Source organism: Cnephaeus nilssonii (assembly GCF_951640355.1).
Source record: "Cnephaeus nilssonii genome assembly, chromosome: 19".
In the NCBI taxonomy this organism is placed as follows: domain Eukaryota; kingdom Metazoa; phylum Chordata; class Mammalia; order Chiroptera; family Vespertilionidae; genus Cnephaeus; species Cnephaeus nilssonii.
In genome coordinates, this window is record NC_137090.1 from 791,090 (window position 1) to 807,364 (window position 16,275).

The following is a 16,275-nucleotide window of genomic DNA, read 5'->3' on the forward strand; positions in this document are numbered from 1 at the left end:
GAAGACCAATGAGCGGCCCAGGAGGCGAGGCTTGTCCAATGAAAGCGGGGCCGAGGGCGGGCCTTGCGTCCCCGCGGGGCGGAGCTACGGGGGCCGAGCGGCGCGAGTGGTTGGGATGTGTCTGCTGTTGGGGGCCGCCGGCGTGGGCAAGTCGCTGCTGGTGAAACGACTGCAGACTATCCTTCCGGCCGGGCGAGGGGCACCGGGGAGGCGGGGGCGCCTGCGGGTGGGCGCGGTTGTGGGGGCGCCTGGGGTGGCCGGGGTGGGCGACGCGCGACTCTCCGGAGGCGGTCGGGGTCGGGGTCGCCTTGGGGGCTGGAGAGGGAGCCTGGGGGCCGGGGGCGGCCCTGGCGGAGTCCCGCCTCCGCCGCCCCGCTGTCCCGCTTGCGTCCTTGACCGCCTCGCACAGCTGAGCTCTCAGGATGGGAAGGGCGACCTGGGCGATCCTCCCTCGACGCGACCCACGGTAGGCGTCGCGCTCCCGCACGTTTAGTAGAAACGGCACCCCTTGCGTCTTGCCAAAGTGCTTTGGCTTCTTAAGCGGACCGGGAATCCAGCCGGTCGATGAGCTCAATGCACCCCAGGGAAGCGAGGGGGTGTCGGGAGGAGCCGGGCCCACGAGGACACCGCGCTGTAAGGTGGGATTCCTGTCGCGGGTCGCCCACAGAGCGCACCCCCGGTGGGCGCTGACTGGCCACGGCCAGCGGGAGCGGGAGGGCCCAGACGGGAAGCCCCTCTTCCTTACGGTTCTGCTTTAGGGCCCACGGCCTTTTGAATTTGGGTCACAGTGTGAAGGGCCTCGCACGTTGGCTCTGCGGGGGTCCCAGTGGGAAGGAGCTGTGCTGGTCTGCACCCTGTTTCTCCCCGCAGGTGGGCACCAACCTCACGGACATCGTGGCCCACAGGAAGATCACCATCCGGGAGCTGGGCGGGTGCATGGGCCCCATCTGGTCCAGTTACTATGGAGACTGCCGTTCCCTCCTGGTGGGTCCCAGTCTTGGAACTCTTTTAGGGGAAGTATGTCCCCGAATCGGTATTGTCTGGTCCCGGACCTGACTTTGTGTAGGATGGAGTTTGGCTTCCGGAGCGACTGTGCTAGTGGAGGGAACAGGGCCCACGCTCCTGTTTCCCTCTGGGAACTCCGTCTGACCCTGGGGTCCCCCTGGCAGCCCCCCCTGGCAGCTCGTGTACAGACTCGGGGAGGCTTGCTGAGGGGGTGTTCTTGCTCTGCACAGCCCTCCCCACAGCCCTTTGCTTCAGAGTCATCTTGCTCGTCTCAGGCCAGGGCTGTGGTGCCCAGGGGAGGAGGTTGGCAGGGGCTGCCTCCATCACAGAGTGGCCCTGAACTTTGCCCTTCTCCCCAGTTTATGGTGGACGCCTCCAACCCCACCCAGCTCTCCGCATCCTGTGCACAGCTCCTGGGCCTCCTCGCTGCAGAGCCGCTCGCAGAAGCACAGGTCCTGATCCTCTTCAATAAAACGTACGGGTCCGCGAGCCGAGAGGGAGCAGAGGGTTTCCGGGGGAAGGTGGCCCCTTAGGGAGGGGTGCAGTGGGGTCTGGGGTGGGCTTGTGGGGCCCACTTTAACAAGGCGCCCCTTTTGCTCCAGTGACCTGTCCTGTTACATGACCATGGAGGAGATGAAATCGTTAATCAGGCTCCCAGACATCATTGCTTGTGCCAAGCAGACCATCACCGTGGCAGACATCAGTGCCCGGACGGGCACGGGCTTGACCAAGGTGCTGCGCTGGCTCCAGGACACACACGGAGCCGGCCGGTGACTGTTGGGTGAGGGCGTGGCTGGACCGCCCTATGGGGAGGAGGCAGAGGGCAACCCAGCTTGGCCCCGGAGGCTTGTGCCTAGGAAGAGGAGGACCCAGCGTAAACCTCAAGGGGGGCTGCAGTGCCGCCGTGCAGTGATCAAAAGCCGAGGCACCCAGGGTGCAAGTCCTGACGGCGGACGTTGGAACGAAGACTGCCCAGGGCTGGGGGAGCAGCACCGCTCCAGACCTGAGCACCGGAGCAGCGTGCGGGCCAGGCTCTGGCGGCCGGGAGGGGTCTGGTGGAGCGCGGGTGCCGCTGAGCTCATGACATCGGCGAAGGCCCGTTCACATTGGCACGTCCTGGGGTTACGCTTGAACGTACCTCTTTGGGCCACTATTCCCCCTCCTGTGACTGGTAAGGAGCCGTCTGCCGAGTGTGGTGACACCTCAGGCTGTGCCGTGCTTCTGGCTGCACTGGTTTGCTTCGGCTCTTTGCTGTGCACGGCCTGTGCCACTGCTGGGCGCCACCTCCCAGACGCCACCAAGCAGCCCTGGACGCGGGCCATCTCCACTCCTCAGTGGGGTCCCCGTTGATTTCACAGGCAACTTGAGACCCAGAGGACTTTAGCAAAGCCTGGTTAAAGGCGTGAAGTGTTAGGACTCTGGGCTGTAAATCATCCATTTTTCAGCTAAGAGTGTGACTCCCAGAAGGGGCCGCAGCAGGCAGGAAGCCCCCTTTTTCGCTGTAAACTTCTGAATTATGTAAACCACGCTCTCTGTGTTCAAAAAATGAATTAAAACAGCAAAGCAAAAGTGGCAACTTAAAGCCTAAAAACACAAACGATCTTAACTGTATCCAACTGGTACCCCAACCAGAGAGAAGAACCTAAGGTGCCAATCCAAAACCATTGGCCTATATGGTTGGATGAGAAAACTGAAATCTTAAACCTCGTTCTGTACGTTTACGTTAGTGCTGTTCATATTAGAGCTATTTTATGTTTGTTGGAGGATAAAGTATATTTGTGAAACATTCTCATTATAAGATACAAAGAAAGAAAGCATAAAATATTAAAATTTAATAGCAAATATCAATACAAACTCAGAACTTTAGTTACACGTATATACATTTAAAAAATTATATTCCTAAGGCCCGTCTGCAAAAAATGGTCTAGAAACAAGGACATCTCAGCCTCAGTGAGCATTCCTAGAACCCAGATGCTGGTCTCTAAGCACCACACCCCCCACCAGAGGGAACAGTGGTCCTGGACAGAAATGGCTCCGTATGGTGGGCAGGGAGAGGCGTGCACCTGAGAGCTGGGAACCTGTCAGGTCAGTGTCCAAAGGCACCAGGTCTTGTTTGGAGGACCGCTCCCGGTGAGAAATGCTTCCTGCTGCCACGCCCCTTGGTGTGGTGCTGTCATCGGCCTCCACGTCAGAACTAAGGCGTGCACGGACTCCAGCTGCCTCTGTGGGGACTTAACTGGCACTGGGAGCCAGCAGTGTAGGTGCCAACAACCCCTGGTGGATCCTGCCCCACCCTCCCCGCACTGGCTGCCCCCGGCCTCCGGTCCAGCCGTGCTGCTCAGGTGAATCCCGGAGCCTGTGATGGATTCGGCTCGCCCGAGTCCACAGCGTCTACAATCAACTGGCACTTAGGGATGGGATTAGGGGATGGGCCTGCGGTTGTCTCAGCCCGGACCTGTGTGTGCAGTACAGGTGAGGGCGATGCTATGCTCGGGACAGTGCCAGGTGTGATAGGCTGTGACTCAACCAGGCGCTGGCCCTGCCATGGGGGCTCGGCACAGATGCTGTCCATGGGACGGGCCTGGCGGATGGTCTCGCTTGAGAGAGTGTGTAGGGAGGAAAAAATGAGAGCCAAGACTGGAGCCCTTTCCTGAACTCTGAGCTGGTGCACCAGGCTGTGTCCGGGGGTGCGTCCAGGGAAGGACTTTGATCTGGGGACCCCCTGCCCCTCACCGCACCGAGTGCAGGAACCCTAGTCTCTCAAAGGCAGGTCTCTGGCTTCTTCCTGGGAGGGAGGTGGGCTGACGGAGGCCCCTGCGACTGCCGCTGCGCCTTCTTTACCGCCCTGTAGGCCTGCACAGCCCGCTCTCGCTCCTCCGCCATGATCCGCTGTCGGGCCATGGAGGTGGGTGGAGGCCGGGACACACCACCAGGGCTCAAAAGCATCGCCAGCATCAGCGATTTCTTGCCAGGCTGAGGACCAGACAGAAGGGGGGCACGGGGTCAGGAAGAGGGGAGGTGACAAAGCCTGGTCCCAGAGCCGATAGCCCCGTGAGAACCGCACTCCCCGGTGGAGGCAGGGAAGCCCCACCCTCCTTACCTGGCCCGCGCTCCCGCTCTTCCTGGGCTGGGCGGTCAGCTCGGGGGGCTGCAGGGCGACCTCACCAAACTTCACCGTGTCTAGAGGGGCAGAGAGCACGCCTGAGGCCTGCTGCCACCTGAGCCGCTCGCTGGGTGCCCACCCACCGACCCGGGGGCACATGGGTGCCGCCGGCCCCAACCCCCGCCCAGGCCCACAGTCCCCTCAGGATGAGCCACCTCGGAGCAGCTCCTGCTCCAGCCTCTCCGCGGCCTTTTCCTCTCTTTTCTTCCGGACTTTGTCCCGCCGCCGCTTCAGGAACCTGGGGAAGGGAGCACCGCGGGTTCCCAGCTCATCCCACTGGGCTCGGAGGCCCGAGGGTCACCCTGTCCTCGAGGGGTGCCCAGCGGCTGCCTCCAGTCCCCACTCCGTCACCCCCCCACAGCTGTCCACCAGAGGGGGCTCTGAACCCCGCCAGCTAACCGCTGTAAGATGGAGACACCTGCGCCCCCTCTTCACAAGGAGGAACTGGCGCTAATGGGGGTCACTGCTAAGGGCTCGCACATCTCCTCTGGAAGGAAAGGTGACACTGAGAACAACCCCAGTCCTGGTCCAGGGAGAGACGTGGCACCCGCTGACCTGAGGGGGAACCCGGGGCTTCGTGTCAGCCTCACCCAGACCCCCACCCACAGTCCTGATTCCCACGGGGGTGGGCATGGTCCCTGGCAGCCAGCAAGCCCTCCTGGGGTGACATTAAGCCTCATCCTTTCTCCACCTCCCGACAGCAACCAGCCTGGTGGACCGCTGGCCCTGACCTGCGCTGGCTCTCGGACCCCCTTGATGACTTTCCAGAGAAACACAGAGACAAAGCTAGGCCCTCAGAGTTCCTGGGTCAGAGCCTCCCTGACACCCCGCCCCCCCCACCAGGTGACCAAGGTTTTCAACTTCTTTCCGTGAATCACGGGGTGGGGTGGGGTGGCCCCTGGCAACAGAAAACCATCATGGGACCCCAAGCCCCTCCAGCCCCACTCACGCTTTCTTCCCCTCCGACTTCTTCTTGGGAGCCACCTGCGCTTCGGGCTGCTGGTCGGCCTGGTTTTTGCTGAGGAACAGCACGTGCTGGGCCGCCTGCTCCATGCGCTGGATGTAGGCCCCGTCAGACTCCCACTTCCTCTGCTTGAACTTGGGGACCGCGATGTCTGGACCCACTCCCCTCGCCTCCTTCTCCAACGTCCTTCTAAAGGCCGCCTGGGCTGAGGGTAAAGGGAGATGGGGCACGAGGGGCCGGAAGGGTGGTGGCCCCAGGCTGGCTGCCATGGTCATTGCCCTCCCAAGGCCACAGGAAGGGAACAGCAGGCTCACGAGGGAGCAGCCCAGCGACTGTGGCTGAAGGGGATGTACGGTGCCCATCTCGGGGCACCCACAGGGACGGGGTCACCCCAGACCACGGGTACATGTCGGAGAGGTCACTGCAGCTCAGCTGAGAAAGGAAACAGGAAGCCACCTAAACGTCCATCAGGAGATGAGTGCTGAGCGAGTCCCTGTGCTCACACAGAGGCCTCCCTGCCCCGGTCAGAGGAGAGCACAGCGGAGCTCCGCACAGGGGTGTGGACAGACCCCTAAGTCCACTGCACATGACATGGAGAAGGCAGGCACGAAGCTTGGACAGTGGTCGGCAAACTCATTAGTCAACAGAGCGGCAAACGACGGCTTGTGAGCCGCAGTTTGCCGACCACTGCCTTAGGGGGAGGAGGCCTTCAGAGCGGCCTGATTTTACCACACGTGAGTTTACCTTCTAAAGAGCCGGGGTTTAGGTTCAATTACCCAACAGCAGGGCTGCAAAACCAGGCCTGCATTTGGGAGAACAAACACATCTACACAAAAGACCCCACCCCCCAACATGTGCCAAGGGCCACCTCAGGCAGAAGCTGATGGAGGGCACTGGCCTGGCCTGGGGGAGGGGTGTGATGGGTCCGTTTGTCAGAGTGAGCCTCGTCAATGCCTTCCTTAACCCCAGAAACCCCCCACTTCTCCCCACCATTCTCTCTCACAACAGACTCGCGGGCTAGCCCTGTCCACTCTCCCTCCCTCGCTTGCTCCACAGTGACCGCCGTCAGATGGCTCTCCACTGCTCTTGGGGGAAATCAATGCTTCTTACACCAGGCCCCGGGCTCCCTGGGAGCCTCTTCTGAAACCAGAGGCGGCTGTGGCCCTGGAGACCCGGCCTTGGGTCAGTCCTCGCCCCCGCCCCCTCGGACCACTGGCACACCCTTGGATATTTGGACAATTTCGCTCTATTGCCACCCACATGGGCCGCACATTACCCTCTTTCTTCCTCTTCTTGTTACTGACGGGTTTTTTCATCTCCTGGCGGCTCCTCATGATCTCCCGGAGACGGAAAGGGATTTCCTGTTCATCCTGGTTCTTGGGCTTGCAATTCACTTTCTTCTTTTCTTGGCTAAGAAGGAGAACACGGGGGTGAGATGTGTCCTACGTCCAGCAGAAGCAGCGTCGGAGGAAACAAAGCTTCGCAGGCCGCCCTAGCTGCGGTGGGGCGCGCGGGTCGAGGCGGCATCCTCCCCCGGAGGCTGTCCCTGACCCGGGTTCTCGCAGAACGCTCCGAGCGCCCCAGGGGCCGCCGCTCCCTGACCTCGCCCAGGATGGCCAAGACGCACCCTGGAGGTGGCAAGTGTCCCCTCCTTCGCGCCTCCACGCGCGGCACGGACAGGGCAGAACGCGAGGGGCCCGGCAGGGGGAGAGGCCGGGGCAGAGACGTCGGGGGGCGGGGGGGAGACCCACCTGCGCGGCCTGGGCCCCGGCGCCGGCTGCTTCCCCAGCAGCTGCTGCCGCCGCCCCTGCGGCCGCTCCTGGCCCCTAGGCCCCCCTCTCTGCGGGGGGCCCGCTGCTCGGAGCCTGGCTCCCGGCATTTGCACGCGCCGGGGTCCGGGGAGAAGCCACTTCCTCTCTCGCGGGCGGTCCTGCCCAACGACCGCCACTTCCGCTTCCTGCACCGAGCCCCACGCTCATTGGGGCGGTGCAGCTCCTAGCCGAGTCGCGATTGGCTAAGGTGGCCGCCGCTCACGGCCCGGAAGGGGCGGAGACTGGAGCCCGCGTGCGCAATGGGTCGGGCCGCGGGCGATGCTGCTGTGGAGCGTAGCCGCGGGCGGCCGGGCGGCGGCCTCAGCTTCCCTGTGCTCGGTGAGTCCCTGGCGGGGACGGCGGGGACGGCGTGGTGGGGGTGGGCCGGGGGCTGGGGCGGCACGGACCGGGGAAATCCCGGCCTCCCCGTTTCCCAGGGACCGCGGCTGCAGCCCGCGCCGCCGGCGGGCAGGGCAGCCTCGGACGCCGCTTGTCCGTGCTGCTCCCGCTAGGCCCGCTCCCTGTCTGCGAGGAGGGCTGTTTTGCTTCTGGGCCGAGCCCCGGCATTGGGCCAGCGGGTTCTGGCTCGTCCACCCGTCCGGCCATATCTAGGAGCGCCTGCTGCATGCGCGCCCTTTGGGGAGGCCGCAGTGAACAGGGAGCTCGTGCTCCCCCGGAGCTGGAGACAGGAGTTCGGGCTGAGAGGGTCGGTTTTCAGTGCCCTGGAGACACGTGGAGCTGGGAAGGGGGCCCAGGGCTAGGCCGGGGCTGGGGGAGGCAGGGAGGCTGCCCACGGGCTGTGCGGGGACCCGGGCCGCCTGGGCTTCTCCTGTGACTGAAACAGGACGAAGGGGTGATGCGGTCAGTGCGATGGTCAGAGGGGACGGGCCCTCTGCACTGGCTAGAGGGAGAGGTGGCGTGGCTGGGGGTGCCAAGCTTCCCACCACCCTCCACCTGCTGGAATGCGTTCCCAGTGACAGGCCCTGAAACCCGCCCTTGTCTTCAGTCACATGTCCTCATACCAACCATCACATCCGGTCACGGAGGGAAACCGAGTCTAGACTTGTCTAAGGTCACATGGGAGCTTTCTGCCATTGCCCAGAGGCCGAGATTCCCACGGAGCTGGGGGCGGGCCAGGCCTGACCAGCATCCTGGAGACTCAGAGGCCTATTTGCGTTCTTAGGGGCCAGGACAACTCGCCAGCTGGGAGTGGTGCCGCGGGCTTCCTGGAGGCGGCAGCCCTCTGCACAGGTACCGTGCCTGGATCCTGGTCTGGGAAGGCCGCAGAGGGTTGGGGAAGGACCATGGGGAGGAGGGCTCCCAAGCAGGTGCCGTCGGCACCAGGCATCCGAAGTCCTCCCTGCCTGGCGGGAGCACCTCTGAGGCCCCGTACCCCCCGCCACCTGAGCTGCAGCCCCCCACGAACTGCTGCATGAGCGGCTGCCCCAACTGCGTGTGGGTGGACTACGCCGACGCACTGCTGCAGCACTACCAGGACGGCGGGGAGCGGGCCCTGGCCGCCCTGCAGGAGCACGTGACCGACGAGAACCTCAAGGCCTTCCTCAGGATGGAGATCCAGCTCCGCATGAGGAGCAGAGGCTGAGCGGGCCCGGCCCACACGCTCACCCGCGGGGAGCCCGGCGCTCCTGCCCAGCAGCACACGACCCTCTGTCCCGGGCGCTTCATGAGGCTTGGTCGGGTGGGAATCGACTTCACCTGAAAATAAACAAACTCTGCTGCGGAGACAGGGGCCTCTGTGCTGTGGTCTGCGAGGCCTCGTCAGAGCAGGCGTCCTCAGACGGTCCCCGAGCCTCTGCACCAGCCTGTGAGGGCGAAATAAGACTCCTTTCCTTGAACATTCAAATGATGCTGACCCCAGGGCCCCCTTCCATGTCGCAGCAACTCGGGAGTCCTGCGGGAAGGTCAGCTGTGGTTACTCAGCAGTGGGGCAGAGGGAGGCCTATCTGGTCCCAGGAAGTTGCCCTTGGCAAAGCCCTTGGCAGCCTGGGAAATTCCCCATTTGTCCTTGGGGAGACACCCATCTGCCAGCCAAGTAGCCGGCTGCCCATCAGCCTGCAGGGGCCTGAGCGCCGGGAGCCACCAGTCCTTCCAGCCACTTGGGCAGTTGGCCAGGGGGAGGACTAGGAGGCCTCAGGCATTAACCCTAGAACCAGCGTCCCCACTCCGGCCTGGTCCTTGGCTGCAGACCTGGCCATGGGACCATCGGCCCAAGTGGGACTTTATCTCGGGGCCCTCGCTGCGCATCCCTGTCTTTCCTCATCCTTGTCCATGGAAATTCCCCACCTCACCCCCCACCCCAGCAATCCCAACTCCGATGCTAGTGGCCTGGGCAGGGCAGGGTTAAAAGAATTTATGCCGGTTTATTTCCTCATTTAAGGGAAAAGCTAAGGTTGTAACACGACTTTACGAGGGATTTGAGCTGACAAACCAGCCTCCCTTTGATGTGAAGCTAAAAACGGGGAATGCTAATTCCTGCTGGGATCCGGTGGGGTCTGTAAGGTGCTGTGTGGGCACCAGCAGGGAACTCGGGACGCACGCCAAGGCCAGGTGGGCCCCAGGGCCAGAGCCACCCCTGGGGCACAGCCCATAGGGACCCCAGGTCTGACACTGCTGTGTGGGCCACCTGCAGGCTGCAGCGTGTCCGGGGCATGCAGGCGGTTTTCTGGAAGTCAGTCGGGACTGGACTGAGGTGGGGAGGCCCAGGATAGCAGCGTTTCGTCTTTGTCTCAAAGAAGAGCTGCTTCAGGAGAGCCCTGCCGGGCTTGCTGTTCCTGACCACACTCCCCCCGTCCTGGCCCGTCCCTAGCTCCCTAGCTCGCCCTCCCTTCAGGCCTGACCGCACCTGAGCCCCTTCCCCTGGCATCCTGGGTGGTGCCCGCCCCAGCGGCCCCGTCAAGCTCATTAGTGTGGCATCGAGGACCGTGCTAATCAGCTTACCTGGCAGCAGGATAAATGCCCGCTGACCCCTGGTGAGGGAGGCCGCCACTCACACCGATGCCCTGAGACCTGCCGGGTGCCTGGTGAGTAGTGACCGCCCCCGTTGCCTTTCCTGGCAGCCACTCACCCAAGGGTGTTCGTGGGCGTCTGCGCAGGGTGGGAAGCGGGCGGCGTTTTGCCACCATGCTGAGGCCTGGGTCTGAGGACACACAGCTCATCACCTCTGCTCCCCCAAGTCAGACGGAGGTGCAGGCCGTCCCCAGGCCAGCGATGCTCTGGGAGTCCCACGCCCAGCCACCTTGCGGGGCACCAGCCGGGAGCCTGGCTGGAGCCGGGCAGCTCAGGCAGCGGTTTCCATGGGGACAGCATCTGCCGCTGGAGCTCCCTCAGGGCACAGCTGTCCACGCCAGGCCCGGGCCCAGGACGGGAAAGGACCCGGCCAGGCCTGCTGCCGTCCACCTCGGACCCTCCTGGGCTGGTTCTGGTCCCAGCACAGAGGCCGAATCTTAGGGAGGGAAGGTCCAGGGCGGGGCCACCCCAATCCCAGGCACCCAGTACCCACCACTGAGCCTTCCTTGCCAGAGGGACCACCTGTCCTCGCAGCCCATGAGACGGGGGACGGCGCCTGGGGCCTGCGGTGTGGGCACCGCACTCCTGTCTGCCATGCTGAGCCCCAGAACCTGGGCCCCAGTGGCCCCGGGGATTAGTCTCCCTCTGCTGCCAATAGGCTTAGAGGAAGCCGAGCTGCCCTTGTTCTTGGCCAAGGTCACTGGGGCTTAGGGCACCTGGGGAGTGGCTCTGGGGGAGAGGAGAGGAGGTCACCTGGTCAGTGTTGTGCGGACACCAACAGACACTGGTGCCCGGAGGGAGCTCCGATGCAGTGAGCGGCGGGGAAGATCCTGCCACAGCGCAGCTCGGCGACTCCTGTGAGACGCCCCTTCCTGCCGGCGTCCCGCCCCCTCCCCGGGCCCCCCTCATTGGCACTGCTGGGTGAACGAGACAGTATGTCCCAGCCTCGGGGAGGAGGGGCGCACTTGGGCCTCCAGCGCTGTCCCCGGTGTGGCCCAGTGGAGCCCTGCGTGGAGGTGGCAGGGGCTGCTGTCGGCCATGCTGAGGGCCCCTAGGTCTCACACTTCGGGGTTCCCTCTGGCGGGTTGGAAGCAGGAGGCTGACAGAACTCCACCTGGTCTGCCCCCAGCGCCCAGCCTGAGGGAGTCCAGAAGCCCAGGGTCGTCACAGGGTCTCTGCCAGCCTGGCCATGAACCTGGAGCCACCCAAGGCCGAGATCCGCTCGGCCACCAGGGTGACGGGGGGCCCCGTCACTCCCAGGAAAGGGCCCCCCAAATTTAAGCAGCGGCAAACCAGGCAGTTCAAGAGCAAGCCCCCCAAGAAAGGTGTCCAAGGGTAAGCAGAGCTGGGGAGGGGCCTCTTCAGGGGATGGAGGGGCCCAGCAGGGAGGCGGGGGCTGGGGGCTCAGCCATCCTTTGCTGGTAGAGGTGGTCCCATTGTCCTCTAATGGGGTTCTGGAGAGCCCGAGCAGGGCCTGTCTCAGGGCCCCCCACTCCCAGGAGGGGTACTCCTGTCACTGTCTCCCGTCCTTATTCCAGACAGGCCCAGAGAGCGGGCTCACTGTCATCTGGACTCCATCACAGGCACCGGCATGCGTCCCTGCACGCACACGCACACGCACAGCCCACGGTGCACACGCAAGGCACACCCACACACTCCACACTCAGACAACTGCACACCCACACACTACACACTCAGACACCTGCACACCCACACACTCCACACTCAGACACCTGCACACCTGCTCACACTTCACGCTCAGGCACCTGCACACACTCCACACTCAGGCACCTGCTCACCTTCACGCTCAGGCACCTGCTCACCCTCACACTCCACGCTCAGGCACCTGCACACCTGCTCACACTTCACGCTCAGGCACCTGCACACCTGCTCACACTTCACGCTCAGGCACCTGCTCACCCTCATACTCCACGCTCAGGCACCTGCTCACCCTCACACTCCACACTCAGGCACATGCATTCGAGGGCAGACATAGCCCCCACCCCATTCCACTCTCATCATGGCCTGACGGCTGTGTGCTTGCAGGTTTGGGGACGACATCCCTGGAATGGAAGGCCTGGGGACAGGTATGACCATGCTGGGTCCCGCCAAGTTTTCCCCACTCACCTGCCCACAGCAGGCAGGGTCCCAGCCTCCTCTGGCTTCCCCAGGCCAAGACTCATTTAGGGACGCCCCCAGCCTGTCCTTCATTTTCTCCCAACATCAAAGGTGAGGTCCCCCTGGAGGGGCTGGGAGAGGAGGAGGAGCCCTTGCTGCCCCTCCCTGGGGCCTGCTGCACCCACCGTCTTCCTGGCGGGGTGTCCACTCGACACCCCAAAGCTGGTGTGTCCTGGGAGGAGGGTCTTCCCCATTTGAGGTGTGGACAGCAGGGCCCTGAGGGGACGGCGGGGCCCCTTCTCCGCAGACATCACGGTCATCTGCCCGTGGGAGGCCTTCAACCACCTGGAGCTGCACGAGCTGGCCCAGTACGGCATCATCTAGCCGCACCTGCGTCCCGACCCCCCGCGGCTCCCCACCCCCACACACCGCAGCCAGGGCGCCAGGATTGCGAGATCGATCTGAAGACCAGAGGGCAGCGACGTCAGGCCCCCTGCCCCACCTCCCGGGAGACTGGCCCACATCCCCTCCTCCTGCAGCTGGAAAACCAGGGCTGGTGCCTCTGGGTCAGCGCGGTGGGTGGCCACGCTCACGGTCCCCGTTTCCAAATAAAACTATCATCCTCATCGCTGGCTCGTCTGGGGGTGTTGGGAGGGGTGTAGGTCGCTTCCGCAGGAGCGAATGGATGAAGGCACGGCGCTGGGGCAGCAGCGGCCTGGCCAGGCAGAGAGGGAAGAAAATCCGCTGGCCGCTGAGCCTGGACCTGTGATGGCTGGGCACGTGCGGCCAGACCAGGGTGGGTGGCCAAACGCACTCCCGGCGGCCAGAGCAGGAGGCGGCCTGGAGGAGGCCCAGCAGCAGCTTGCAGGAGGGAACTCCTATCCCCACCTCCCCGGGCGGGAAGCAGGTGCAGAGAAGGTGGGCAGCTCGCCCAGTGGCCCAGCCAGCCGGGCCTCAGTGTCCCCTAGAGCTGGACAGGCTGGCACCTGGGACCCAGCAGTGCCGCTCCTGACACCACCCCCAGGAGGAGCAGGGCCCACGGGGACCTGTGCCAACAGAGAGTGCATGTCCACACGGCCGGGGCAGGGGCCAGACGACGACTCGGAAAGGCCCTCTGGGGCCCCACTTCTGTGCGGGCCAGAAAAGACCACCCTAAAGAAAGGGGGTGAGCCCATACAGGGATGGCCGCAGGGGGTCGGGGAGCCTGCGGGGCTGGAGCTGGGCCTGAAGGCGTGTCCGTCCGCAGGAGTTTAGATGCTAAGAACTCCTCACACTGCCCACTTGAGATCGGTGCAATTTACTGTATGAATGACGCATCCGCACCCCGAGAATGTACTCCCTCCTCAAACAAGCCCTCTAGAGGGAGAGGCTGGGGGGTCAGGGATCAAGCTGGCGGTGTTGGGGGTGAGGATCTGAGGATGCCCTCAGAGGGTGTCAGACATGAGGTTAGCAGGACCGGGCGGGCGGCGGGTGGGCACCTAGGGCAGGGGAGCCCGGGGGCAGAGGCGCAGCAGGTGGAGGAGGCGGGTGTCCGAGGCGCGCGTTCACAGCCCCAGGTCAGCAGGAGACTGGCGCGGACAGGGCCCCGGCGCGGGGTCCGCAGCTCCCCGCCGCCCCCTTGCGGCCGGCCAGGGCCCGCAGCAGGTGCGCGGCCACCAGCAGCTCCGCGCCCTGCACTAGCGCCGCCGCGATCGCCACGCCGCCCGCCGCCCGCACCGCCCCGCGCAGCCACCGGCGGAGCGGCGCGCCGCAGCCCTGCACGTGCACCAGCCTCCGAGCCGCGTCCTCCTCCAGGCCCAGCGCCCCGAAGCCGCACTGTTCGTTGACGGAGGCTCCGTCCTCGCGGGGGTCGAGGCAGCAGGAGGCGGGCAGGCTGCAGGCCTGGACGCCCGGGGCGCTGCAGTTAAAGTACCTGCGGGGGGAGGGGGGCCGCGTCAGTGTGCAGGGCGGGTTCCAGGGTTCGGGGACCCCACGCTGCACAGGACATCTCCTCCCACCTCCACACCTTTCCAGGGCCACACAGGCATAGGCGCATGCGTGCACACACTCAGGCCTGAATGCACACGCGTGAGGCACACAGGGGTGAGTCCACACAGGCACAGACACACACACACACACACACACACACACACACACACACACAGCGGCGGGAGAACAGCCTGAATTAACCTAAAAGCCATTTTCATTCGACACTGAGCTGTTCCACGTGCCGCCCTTACTGAAAACTCCCACAGTGACTTCCCAGTCTGCAGCTGAGCTCTGCATGGCCACCTGACTGCACATGGGTGTGTGTACGAGTGTGTCCATGTGGGAGTGTGTATGAGTCTGTCCATGTGGGAGTGTGTAGGAGTGTGTCCATGTGGGTGTGTGAGGAAGTGAGTGCACGTGGGTGGGTGTAGGAATGAGTGTGCACGTGGGTGGGTGTATGACTGTGTCCATGTGGGCATGTGTAGGAGTGTGTCCATGTGGGAGTGTGTATGTGTGTCCATGTGGGCGTGTGTAGGAGTGTGTCCATGTGGGAGTGTGTATGTGTGTCCATGTGGGCATGTGTAGGAGTGAGTGCATGTGGGAGTGTGTCCATGTAGGAGTGTGTATGTGTGTCCATGTGGGCGTGTGTAGGAGTGTGTCCATGTGGGAGTGTGTATGTGTGTCCATGTGGGCATGTGTAGGAGTGAGTGCATGTGGGAGTGTGTCCATGTGGGAGTGTGTATGTGTGTCCATGTGGGCGTGTGTAGGAGTGTGTCCATGTGGGAGTGTGTATGTGTGTCCATGTGGGCGTGTATAGGAGTGTGTCCATGTGGGCGTGTGTAGGAGTGAGTGCATGTGGGGGGGTGCCCCCTCTGGGCATCAGGACTCACAGGTTCCGCTGCCAGTCCTGGTAGGAGGCCGCCCCACAGCACTGCAGCCCGAGCTGGACTTGGTCCATGAGGAAGCACAGGTCAGGGTCGTCCTGGTAGTGGGTGATGGCCACACGCAGCGCGCGCTCCAGGCCGTCCTGCAGGGGGCCCCAGAGGGCCGCCACCAGGGCCCCCGCCAGGGCCTCCAGCACCAGGAAGGCCAGGAGGCCCCCAGAGAAGCAGCGCAGCAGGCAGGCGTTCTCACAGAGGGCGCCCAGGCAGCCCGCCAGGCTCACCGCACTGACCGCCAGCCCCCCCAGCACCAGCCCCAGCATGGGGTCTGCAGGCAGGGGGGCCCCCCCAGCTGCTCCCCAGAGAGCCCTTGACGGCCAGGCCCCAGAGCCCGGTGGCCAGGGCCAGCAGGCCGAGCAGAGAGAAGAGGAAGTTGGACAGAAAGATCAGGCACTGGAGGCAGCGGCTTCTCAGCGGGAGGGAGAGCGTGGCGGGGGCCCGGCCTCCCCCCAGGCCTGCCCTCCAGGCCCATCCTTCCTGGCTCGCGGGACCCAGGCAGCTGGCAGGGACGGGTGGCTCCTGGCCCCCAGCATCCTGCAGAGGGAGGAGGGACAGGGGTCAGAGCCTGCAGGGCAGGGCGAGGGAGCCGGTGAGTGGAGGGGGCAGTTCAGAGACCCTAGACAGCCAGGGACATGAGCATGGGGACGGGGTGCCGGGGAGGTGAGGGGGCTGAGGAGTAGGGGTGGTGGAGGGGGATGGGGAGGCCCTGAGGGAGGCCTGAGGGCCCGTGGGCACCATCTCCTGGGCCTGTGCTTTCCTGGGGGCCGGATGCACCCCGTACCGGGTCAAATGCAAGGGCAAGGCTGCGCCACACTCCAGAGACCAAACGGGGTGCGGGGTGAGGGGCAGTGCCTGATGCCTGACTGGGAACAGCCCACCCCAGTCCTAGCAGCTCGTCCGGGGCCTTGGGCCTGGGGACATCTCCAACGGGGAGAGGGGGGTGGGGGCGGCCGCCAGGGCACTGACTTACCTGGGACAGCAGGGGGCTCTTCTCCCCCTCCTCCATCCCCCCTCCCCAGGACAGGTGTGCTGGTCCCTGCGGCCTCTCTGGCGGGGACACGGACACGGGGGCTGGTGCGGCTGTGTGCCGGCCACTCTGGAAGCCGGGAGCCCCGCCGGGATGCGCAGTCACGATGGGATCATGTGAGGAGTCACATTTTAGGGCTCAGGACGGCCTCTGCTTGTCCAGACGCAGCCGCCTTTCTTCCTGAGCCGGTCCGCAGCCTGGCTCTGCGGGCACCACACGGGAGGGTCTGCCCCCACGGCCATCGCTGTGGG

The 16,275-nt window shown here is 64.4% G+C and overlaps 5 protein-coding genes across 8 annotated transcripts; 3 read left to right on the forward strand and 2 right to left on the reverse strand.

The window, feature by feature from the left end:
• Nucleotides 1-100: 100 nt before the first annotated feature.
• Nucleotides 101-2,768, forward strand: ARL16 (ARF like GTPase 16). 2 transcript variants are annotated; one of them, XM_079797632.1, is made up of 5 exons: nt 101-178; nt 410-466; nt 871-984; nt 1,365-1,480; nt 1,608-2,768. In XM_079797632.1, the coding sequence occupies exons 1-5, from the start codon at nt 116-118 to the stop codon at nt 1,777-1,779; spliced, it is 522 nt and encodes a 173-aa protein (XP_079653758.1). In that variant the 5' UTR covers nt 101-115; the 3' UTR covers nt 1,780-2,768. The 2 variants fall into 2 exon arrangements, with proteins under 2 accessions (XP_079653758.1, XP_079653757.1); XM_079797631.1 differs by lacking the exon at nt 101-178 and having other exon boundaries at nt 325-638.
• Nucleotides 2,769-2,822: 54 nt separating this feature from the next.
• On the reverse strand, nt 2,823-7,058 carry CCDC137 (coiled-coil domain containing 137). The gene is made up of 6 exons (XM_079797609.1): nt 6,884-7,058; nt 6,409-6,542; nt 5,118-5,337; nt 4,324-4,406; nt 4,106-4,185; nt 2,823-3,978 (listed from the first exon to the last, which is right to left on the reverse strand). Exons 1-6 carry the CDS (start codon nt 7,009-7,011, stop codon nt 3,766-3,768), a joined length of 858 nt encoding a protein of 285 aa, XP_079653735.1. The 5' UTR covers nt 7,012-7,058; the 3' UTR covers nt 2,823-3,765.
• Nucleotides 7,059-7,183: 125 nt separating this feature from the next.
• Nucleotides 7,184-12,507, forward strand: OXLD1 (oxidoreductase like domain containing 1). Of its 3 annotated transcripts, XR_013815042.1 has the most exons (5): nt 7,184-7,282; nt 8,127-8,865; nt 11,100-11,305; nt 12,017-12,199; nt 12,396-12,507. XR_013815042.1 is itself a non-coding variant. In XM_079797626.1 (2 exons), exons 1-2 carry the CDS (start codon nt 7,223-7,225, stop codon nt 8,544-8,546), a joined length of 480 nt encoding a protein of 159 aa, XP_079653752.1. In that variant the 5' UTR covers nt 7,184-7,222; the 3' UTR covers nt 8,547-9,760. The 3 variants fall into 3 exon arrangements, 1 of the variants encoding a protein (XP_079653752.1); XR_013815043.1 differs by lacking the exons at nt 11,100-11,305; nt 12,017-12,199; nt 12,396-12,507 and adding an exon at nt 9,594-9,760; XM_079797626.1 differs by lacking the exons at nt 11,100-11,305; nt 12,017-12,199; nt 12,396-12,507 and having other exon boundaries at nt 8,127-9,760.
• On the forward strand, nt 7,211-12,529 carry PDE6G (phosphodiesterase 6G). The gene is made up of 6 exons (XM_079797635.1): nt 7,211-7,282; nt 8,127-8,194; nt 9,912-9,984; nt 11,100-11,305; nt 12,017-12,057; nt 12,396-12,529. The coding sequence occupies exons 4-6, from the start codon at nt 11,160-11,162 to the stop codon at nt 12,470-12,472; spliced, it is 264 nt and encodes an 87-aa protein (XP_079653761.1). The 5' UTR covers nt 7,211-7,282; nt 8,127-8,194; nt 9,912-9,984; nt 11,100-11,159; the 3' UTR covers nt 12,473-12,529.
• Nucleotides 12,530-13,486: 957 nt separating this feature from the next.
• Nucleotides 13,487-16,003, reverse strand: TSPAN10 (tetraspanin 10; the record flags this gene model as incomplete). Its single annotated transcript, XM_079798605.1, is given in 4 exon segments — nt 13,487-14,000; nt 14,947-15,278; nt 15,280-15,531; nt 15,968-16,003. Coding segments are annotated over 4 exon segments (975 nt in total). The 3' UTR covers nt 13,487-13,645.
• Between the last annotated feature and the right edge of the window lie 272 nt (nt 16,004-16,275).

Bases quoted from the DNA above. Each gene is read 5' to 3' on its own strand.
- PDE6G (XM_079797635.1), top strand. From the start codon at position 11,160: ATGAACCTGGAGCCACCCAAGGCCGAGATCCGCTCGGCCACCAGGGTG. The intron at 11,306-12,016 runs GTAAGCAGAGCT...GTGTGCTTGCAG, and splicing joins CCCAAGAAAGGTGTCCAAGG to GTTTGGGGACGACATCCCTG. The intron at 12,058-12,395 runs GTATGACCATGC...CCTTCTCCGCAG, and splicing joins AATGGAAGGCCTGGGGACAG to ACATCACGGTCATCTGCCCG.
- OXLD1 (XM_079797626.1), top strand. From the start codon at position 7,223: ATGCTGCTGTGGAGCGTAGCCGCGGGCGGCCGGGCGGCGGCCTCAGCT. The intron at 7,283-8,126 runs GTGAGTCCCTGG...TTGCGTTCTTAG, and splicing joins CCTCAGCTTCCCTGTGCTCG to GGGCCAGGACAACTCGCCAG.
- ARL16 (XM_079797632.1), top strand. From the start codon at position 116: ATGTGTCTGCTGTTGGGGGCCGCCGGCGTGGGCAAGTCGCTGCTGGTG. The intron at 179-409 runs ATCCTTCCGGCC...CGCCTCGCACAG, and splicing joins TGGTGAAACGACTGCAGACT to CTGAGCTCTCAGGATGGGAA. The intron at 985-1,364 runs GTGGGTCCCAGT...CCTTCTCCCCAG, and splicing joins GAGACTGCCGTTCCCTCCTG to TTTATGGTGGACGCCTCCAA.
- CCDC137 (XM_079797609.1), bottom strand. From the start codon at position 7,011: ATGCCGGGAGCCAGGCTCCGAGCAGCGGGCCCCCCGCAGAGAGGGGGG. The intron at 6,543-6,883 runs GTGGGTCTCCCC...TCTCCTTCTTAG, and splicing joins CCGGGGCCCAGGCCGCGCAG to CCAAGAAAAGAAGAAAGTGA. The intron at 3,979-4,105 runs GTAAGGAGGGTG...TCTGGTCCTCAG, and splicing joins AGAGCGGGAGCGCGGGCCAG to CCTGGCAAGAAATCGCTGAT.